The sequence below is a fragment of the Oryzias melastigma genome, linkage group LG6, assembly GCF_002922805.2.
Source record: "Oryzias melastigma strain HK-1 linkage group LG6, ASM292280v2, whole genome shotgun sequence".
NCBI lineage: Eukaryota > Metazoa > Chordata > Actinopteri > Beloniformes > Adrianichthyidae > Oryzias > Oryzias melastigma.
This window is the reverse complement of record NC_050517.1, coordinates 14,615,531-14,623,443: the sequence shown is the minus strand read 5'-3', so window position 1 is coordinate 14,623,443 and position 7,913 is coordinate 14,615,531. Positions and strand designations below refer to the sequence as shown.

Genomic DNA, 7,913 nt, shown 5'->3' with positions numbered 1-7,913 from the left:
ACGGTTTTCCATCAGAAAGAGACTCTCGAGTTTGTTACTTTTACAACTTTTCAATTAAAACCATGAATGCTTTCTGGTGGTTTCTACTAGAGATTGCTGAGCAGAAACAGCTTTTCGTGTTTTCAGTTGGAGTTCTGAGAGAGAAGATTCCCTTTTTACAAAACAGAACATTTGCAGTGTTATTTGCTGTTGGGGCCAGACTTGCTGCGATTTCAATAAATATTTACAAAATGGAATACCTCACAAAGCAGTTACACCTATTCAACTGCTCGTTAACACTAAAACTCTAACCAGCCAATCACATGGAAGCAACTCAATGCACTTATGCATGTAGACATGTATGTTTGTTGATGAGGAGGGTTGCTGTTTTCATGATCAAGTCTCTAAGTCACACATAAAGGAGTTGATTGTATTATAAATAAATCAATACACCCCTTCTCTTAGTTTCACTTATGTGTTACAGTCAACCCTTAAATGTCACAACTGTGTTATTTCCAGTAGGCTCATCTGATCGGTGAAACCCAAAACCAGACTGATGGGAAACCGTTTGTGGGGGATTATTGTCTGATCTGAAGAGGCGAGTGTCAGGATTTTCCTCTGGGATAACCACAGATGATGCTTGAAGAAAAGTTCATCTTTCTGTGAGCCTAATGTCACACTAAGACATAACTCTGCATGGCTTCTTGTAGAAAAGTTCTTGGAATTTACTTTTTTTTCTGCCACGTCAACACAGACAGTTAAATCTATGTAAAATCCCCTTGGCATAAGTTTCATGAACTTGAAGTTTTATGATCAGTTGAACACATTTAATTAATCAACCATCAGGTGTTAGCAGATAGGTAAAGGATTAGCAATATTTAACCATCCCAACAGGGAAGTTTGAATGTGAATTAACCAAAAAACTCACTCATTTGTTACAACCCATGATCACCTTAGTTAAAAATAAAACAAGAGGTACAAAAGTTAATCTTTTGGCAGTTTTACTTTAAAAAAATGAAATATTGAACATAAGCTATAAAAACGTGTTAGGTTTGCTTTTTATTTGTTTGATTCTTGCAGCTGCTGCACTCTATTTTTATTTAGTGCTATATGTTACAGTATATAGGGTCTAAAGATGAAAATCAGTCAAACGTGTTTTTCTCCTTTGTGTTCTGCCACTCTTAAATACAATCGTAAATATTAAAGGGACGGTGTCTGTGTAAAAATATATTGCTAGTGATCCATACTGATGAAAATGGAATGTTTGTGGTGTTTTTAACATGTTTTTGGTGCATTTTACTGATGATGGAGGACATATATTAAGACAATTTGGATTAATTATGCATTTCTGAATACTTCTTTATTTAAATTGTTGTAAATTGAGAGAAGATTAAAACATGTCGTTTAAAAAAAATTTGTTCTGTAGAAGATACGCTGGAAGGGCTACTTCTAAAATAGATAAAAAGATGATCGGAATTGGACTTTAAAGCTGTTCAAATAGACTTTTTATAATCTATTTTTTGCTTATTTATTACTATATGTATTTACTATAAACAACATTATTTTTATATAAGTGACATCTGTTCATGAGAATTGTTTTTGAAGTTTCCTTTGACTTTAATTGATGGATGAAGTGTGAATACTGCCAAAAATCCCTCTAAAACTAGCATAAATAAAACCAAAATACAGAAGTAAAAATAGTGGCCATTCTTCTAAGCCACAAATGTGAACCCTGAGCTACAGGAAAGGAAAAAGCCACACAAAGTCAGGTCAAGTAGTCACCAATTCCTGTGTGGCCGACTGGCTTTGGTCTGCCAAGTTCAGCTTCACTTCTGTTTTTCCTCGTCTGGGTTTTACCGGCTGCACTAACAGCACATATGCAGAAACAGCCGATTCCTGCTGAGACAAAGCAGAAGACGGCGTGCAAGAAGTCACATGACAGCAGCGTCTGATGAGGCACTGCAGTGGATTTAGAGGAAACAGTTTTAAGCCTTTTGATCATTTTATCCTTGAGTACGTTCTTCACTAGTTAACTAGTGCAATTCTTCTTTTCTCACTAGTTAACTCATAAGACTTACATACATTTCACTGGTCAACTAGTTAACATTTTGAATGTCACTGGTAAACTAGTATGGTATTTTGGTCACATTAGTAAAATAGTGAGCGTTACAGGAGCCTTACTATTAAATTTGAAGAAAAATTACATGTAACTAGTTAACTAGTTGCCTTTTTAGATGGTCACTAGTTAACTAGTATGCACAAATGGGGCCCACTGGTGAACGGGTGCACATTTTTAAACATTACTTGTTAACAAGTTCACATTTTTGGCTGTAACTAATAAACAAGTTGTAATTTTGGCATTACTAGTTAGGTTTAAAACAGCCTGATATCAAGGATGCCAGACATTTATACATATGGAGTTTTCAAATTCAATTAAAAAATGACAAACGACAAAAGAAAGAAGGAAAGAGGTTGAAAATTGAGCTTGGGGTCAAATTCAAAGACTATTAATCTATTCCAGCATCTTTTAGTAGCTATTTTTAAAGGGGGTGAAAAATGTTGGTGGAGGAGGAGAATTCCGTAGATTCAGAGGAGTCATGAACAAGAAGAGCCACCCTTTGCACCTCCTCAAACCAGAAGAGCTCTCTTAGTAACAGGTGGCTGTAACTCAAGTGCTCCACCAAGAGACTAGAGAAGTCCTCTGTTCCACCAGCCTCCATAACAACACTTAGGAAGGATCTTCCTGAACAGACCAGTTTCTATGTACTTTTCTATCACCCTTCTAACATTTTTATTTTATAAATCACATTTTAATCCACGTGTGGATGTAGATGTGTGACAACCAATCTTCTCTGTATCCTTCAGCCTCATTGAGGACTTTATTTTAATGCCTGTTTTAAATATATTTTGTTTAAGTCCCATCAGAGACAACTAAATGATGTAATAAACCAAAGTTGTGTTTTGGTTTCCTGAAAGAATCACCTTTTTTTTTCTTTAAGGATCCATCCATCATAAACAAAAATAAAGAAGTCCATTAGGCGCCACAGCAACATTTATTGATGTTTTCCACACTTTTACACATATTTATGTTTCAAGACTTTTGTTCCAACTTGCTCTTCATCTGACAACTTTTACAGTGATGAATAGTGTAACTATAACTTAAAACTTTGTGACTCTAACCCTCCTCTCTGTAACTACACCTCACATTAAGTCTGTGGAAATATGGCACATTTTCAGGTGTATCATAGGCTGGAGTGTCTCCTGATTCCGTTCTCCTGGTTTTATTTCTTTAAAGTTGCGGCTCTCGTGAAGTGGTTCACATTAACCTCCAGGAATCAGTTTATCCTGCATCAGGGAGAAAACCGGATGGTGTTAGAATTGTGTTACTAATTAGCAAAAGATGAGCAATACAGAACAATTCAGCTAAAAAGGTGAGTTATTTTTTACTTTTTTGGCTTTGTTCACACACTGCATGTAGGCCGATGCGATGCTGGAGCACATCAGGGTTTTACCAGTGTTCTCCTTGTAGCATTTCAGTATCTGACTCTGCAAATCCCCACATACTGGCTGGATATTGAAATGCCTTAAAACAAACAAACAGAAAAAAACATACATAAATGATTTCTCTAAGATTAATATTCAGTTTTTTTTTTGTCATATGGAGTTTACAGCATTACATTTCCTATTTTTAAACCAAGTATGTAAATAACTTACAAAAAACGTCTTTCAGTCTCCTCTTTGCCTTTCTGGAAGCTCTCAGCTGACACTTTGTAAAACTGTGCACACTATCAGGAGCAAAAGATACAGATGAGATCAATATAAAATCCAATCAACCTCAAAGTCTCCATGAAGAAATTATTCACACGAATTATTTCAGTGTATGCTGCTGCCCTCTGGTGGTCAGACAAGGAAACACCACTAGAAATGATGCTTTATTTTCACCTCAGATGCTGCTACAGTTTAGCAATATTATTTACATTTCAGAAATGAATCAAATAAAAACAGAAAGGCTTAAAGTGAACAGATCACATCTTTATATGTTAACTCACCTTTGCTTCAAGTTTTGCGACTTGTTCCTTGCGAAGTTCGTCCCTCTTCTTCAGCTGCTTCTCTTTCTCGTCCAGCTGGCGAGCCTGCATTTGGACATTAAGAGGTGAGCACAGCTGAAAAATGCTTAGTAGTGTAACCCAACATGCTTCCAAGGTTTCCAAAAAAATTTAAAAAGTGATTACTGTCACAAGCAGGTTTACATGAGATTAGAAGAAAGTAAAAGTAGAACAGTTAGACATGCGTGGGCGGGGAAAAATAAAAGGTTCAGACTCACCTTCAGCTCCATCCACTGAAACAAGAAAAGTGTAGGGAATGCAGAGAAGGACAGTAAGAGGACGGAACAACCCAGCTAAAAGCGGAGAATGTGACACAAAAGCTCAATTTTTGTTTGTTTCTGCTCACATAAAGCTGTGCCATCAGCTTCTCGTCTTCTGACTTGACGCGCTCCTTTGCGATAGACTCTGTCAGCTTTTCCACATAAGCTGCTTTCTCCTCCTCCAAAGTCTTCTTCACCTGCTCCTCCACCTGAGCCCGGCATGTGGCCTTCGCCTCAGCTTCAGCCCTCGCCCTCGCCTCCTCCAGCCTTCAGGAATCGCACAGAAGTTTGGTTATTAGCAGATGGTTGATACAGAATACAGCTGTTGAGCTTCTGAATAAAAAACTGTAATGTTTTAAAAGTAATCCACAAAACAATCAGATAGGTGGAACAAACTTTTACTGAAGTAAACTAATTAAAGACCCAATTTGATTAAAACTCTGTTTTTAAAATATTCTTGTGGTATTTTTCTCATGATGGAGGAAATACATAGGGAAAAGTCGAATAAAAAAATACTTTCTGAGTATTTCTTCATTTTAATTGTCGTAAATCAGGAGCAGACAAAAAAAAATGTCACTTGAAGAAATGGTAATAAGCAGGTCGAGCCACAAGCTCCCTGTTTGCTCCACAAAGGGAAGGGGAAGAGGGCTCGGGGTTGCTCCAACTTTTTCACTCACAACTCAAGAGGCCAATTTCTAATGAATTACTGCCACTCTGCAGAAACTATGTCCTAGAAAACTACATTTTGGCTAAAAATGCCATATTCATAAAAAATAAAAAAATAATTAATTAATAAAATAAAATAAAAAAAAACACTGGGAATGCTTTTAAAAAAATCAAAAGATGATCAGAGTGGGACTTTAACTTATTGTATTTATTTAACAATTAATCCTTTAATAAACCTAAAAAATATCCATCTATACTATCCCAAACAGTTGCAGTCTTGTCCTTACTGTCGCTCCAGTTCCAGCCTCCTCTGGTTCAACTCCTGCTGCAGATCGTTCTCCATCTCTGCTCTGATCTTCTGCCTCAGCTCTTCTTCTACCACTTCAGGAGAAATGGGGAGAGCTGCATATGAAAATACATGTTTTAGGTGTGTTACTAATTTCATCAAATCAAATTAAATTAAACTTTTTTTGCAAAATATTTCTCCTACTGATACAACTCGAAGTGCTTCGCATAAAGATTTTTTTTTTCAATTTTAAGAAACCAATAGCAGGACAGAAAAGAAATATATTATAAAACCAAGTGGTAAATCTAGCAGGGGGAGTGTGAGGCCAACCAGGAAGTAACAAAACGGTGCAGTACCGCACCTGACCAGAGAGGTTGGTGCTTAGAGTGAGCATTTTCCCATTGACTCCCATGATAAAATCCTCATTTTTACCCCTCTAATAAACCTCTTTAATGCCTTTATTTAATCAATGGCAGCATATTTGATGACTGACACCTCTAAAGGAAGTGATTTTTTTTCTAAGTTTGTAGATTTTTTTCTAAAAAGTGATTATTTTTGCTTAATAACGGGGCGCGGCTCTATAATTGATAGATGATGATCGCAGTGGATTCTGGGAAAAAAGCCTCTGTGTTTAGTACCCTGCACAGAACATAATAAAGCACAAAACGATGTGTAGACCAAACCAAACACTAAAAACATGATACATATTTGGACTTAAGTTTAAACTAATGATGTAGTTTCTTGATAAAACTTAAAATGTTTATTTATAAAAGGGAACTTCAGAGGCTTCTTAAATGGTTATTTTCCCATTCTGACTGAACAAACTGCCTTTAGATCTCAGCAGATTTGATCTCAAAGTAACATTTGCATTAAAAATGCAAATCAAGATTAAAAAACAAAGAAGTTATTGCACATATTGCCACTTGCATCGTGAGCAGGCAGACTGTTTCAGGCTTTAGTAGAAATTACATGAACAAAACATTAAAAAAGGGATTTTTAATTGATAAAATACTAAACTTTCCCAAATGCAAATGTATTATAGGGGGTATTCTAGTTTTCTCAGCTATGCATAAGACTATATTGTTAACTGATCAATTCAAGGAGGTCAAACTGTAGTTCTTGAGGACCACCATGCTACAAATCTTCCAGATATCTCTGCTTTATTTATTCCACATTAATTAATAGTGAAAAGCTGGAACATGGATGGAGGAAGAGGTTTGGAGTGAGACCATTAAAGGCAACTAACCTGCTGTAGGAGGAGAAACTGGGCTGAAAGGTTCCTCCTCCTCATCCTGAGGAGGCACATCTGTGCTCATGGTGGATTCCCCGGTTGGAAGGCTCGGGTCTGGAAGAGGAGGTGATGCAGACTCTTCTGTGGGAACAGCAGGTGGCTCATCATGGCAGGGCGAAGAGGTTTCCTCTAGAGGAGCAGGCAGATGTGATGCAGGTTCAGCCGGTGGTTCCAGAACCGAAGGCACTTCTGTGACCACAGCGGGAGGGGCTGCACACGGAGCATCACTGGGAGCCGAGGGAAGAAGAGCAGAATCAAGAGAGGGAGACAGAGAAGCTGACGGAGCAGCAGATTCCAGAGGCTCAGCAGTAGCAGCAGGTCTGATTGTCACAGCAGGAGTTTGGGAGGAAGGCTCAGATAGAGCGGGCACTTCCACAGGAGAACGGCTGAGGAGGTCGGCGGTTTGCTCCAGCGCCAGGGCAGGAGTTTGGGTTTCTAGCTTTGAATGAGTTGGAGTCACCGGCTCCACTACTGGAACCGGATATTCAGGCACAGCTGGTGTTTCACTCCGCGCAGAAGAAACAAACGGACATGTTTGGGCCTCTGCAGGCTCCACTGGAGAAGAAGGAGGAAGGGAGTGAAACTTCACGGGAGGAGGGACCAGTCTGGCAATGGGAGGCTGTGAGGCTGTCTGAGGAACAGGAGGCGGCAAACTTTCTACAGGTGATGGAGGAGGAGTGGGCTCTGGTGTTTGAGAATCAGAGGGGACAGGAGGAGTGGAACCTTTAGAGGAAAGCTTCATCCGGTTGATGACATTGTCCGACAGCTGCGAGCGATGAAGAGAAGACAAGAAAATACAGATAAATGCCACTTTTTATTACAACATTTTTGTTTTTAACTTGCCAGTTTTTTGTGTTGTTTTACCACAAAGACAGATCCATTTTAAACAATTGTTTTAGGTTAGAAATCCTGTTAAAAACCTGGATTAATTAAAATGAACCAATTAGACTTCAAATGAAGAGGAGTTTGTTAAAAACAAAATTCACAAAATTAATCTCCAACCAGACTTGAAGACATGAAAATATAAACAATAATTTTTTCCTTTCGTTATTTTTTAAAGAATAAAAAATAAAAACTTTATTCATTGGGCTTTAAATATAAGAAAATATATTTAAAAATGGAAAAGGTGAGGTTGTTAAAATGGAAAATAATATAATATTGTATTTAAATAAGCATGAAATAATGACCCTCGAGAAAAGTAAAATTGTAATTATTAACATTTTTTAGCAACTGTTGAGTTTAAATGGGTCTATTTAAATAAACAATACATTTTTCCTTTCTTCTATTTTTACACCAGAAGAGAAATCAAAACTTGATTCTAAGGA

The 7,913-nt window shown here is 37.5% G+C and overlaps 1 protein-coding gene across 2 annotated transcripts in view; it reads right to left on the bottom strand.

Annotated features, from left to right (window-relative positions):
• Positions 1 to 3,013: 3,013 nt before the first annotated feature.
• Positions 3,014 to 7,913, bottom strand: part of chchd3b (coiled-coil-helix-coiled-coil-helix domain containing 3b) — a 5,694-nt gene continuing 794 nt past the window's right edge. Inside the window, exons 2-9 of one of the 2 annotated variants that reach the window (XM_024282712.2) lie at positions 6,544 to 7,354; positions 5,299 to 5,413; positions 4,432 to 4,612; positions 4,304 to 4,318; positions 4,029 to 4,112; positions 3,694 to 3,764; positions 3,427 to 3,562; positions 3,014 to 3,324 (exon numbers count right to left, since the gene is read on the bottom strand). In XM_024282712.2, the coding sequence (XP_024138480.1) occupies positions 3,301 to 3,324; positions 3,427 to 3,562; positions 3,694 to 3,764; positions 4,029 to 4,112; positions 4,304 to 4,318; positions 4,432 to 4,612; positions 5,299 to 5,413; positions 6,544 to 7,354 (1,437 nt within the window). In that variant the 3' untranslated portion in view covers positions 3,014 to 3,300. The remainder of the gene's footprint in view (positions 3,325 to 3,426; positions 3,563 to 3,693; positions 3,765 to 4,028; positions 4,113 to 4,303; positions 4,319 to 4,431; positions 4,613 to 5,298; positions 5,414 to 6,543; positions 7,355 to 7,913) is intronic. The other variant, XM_024282713.2, reaches the window with a different exon arrangement.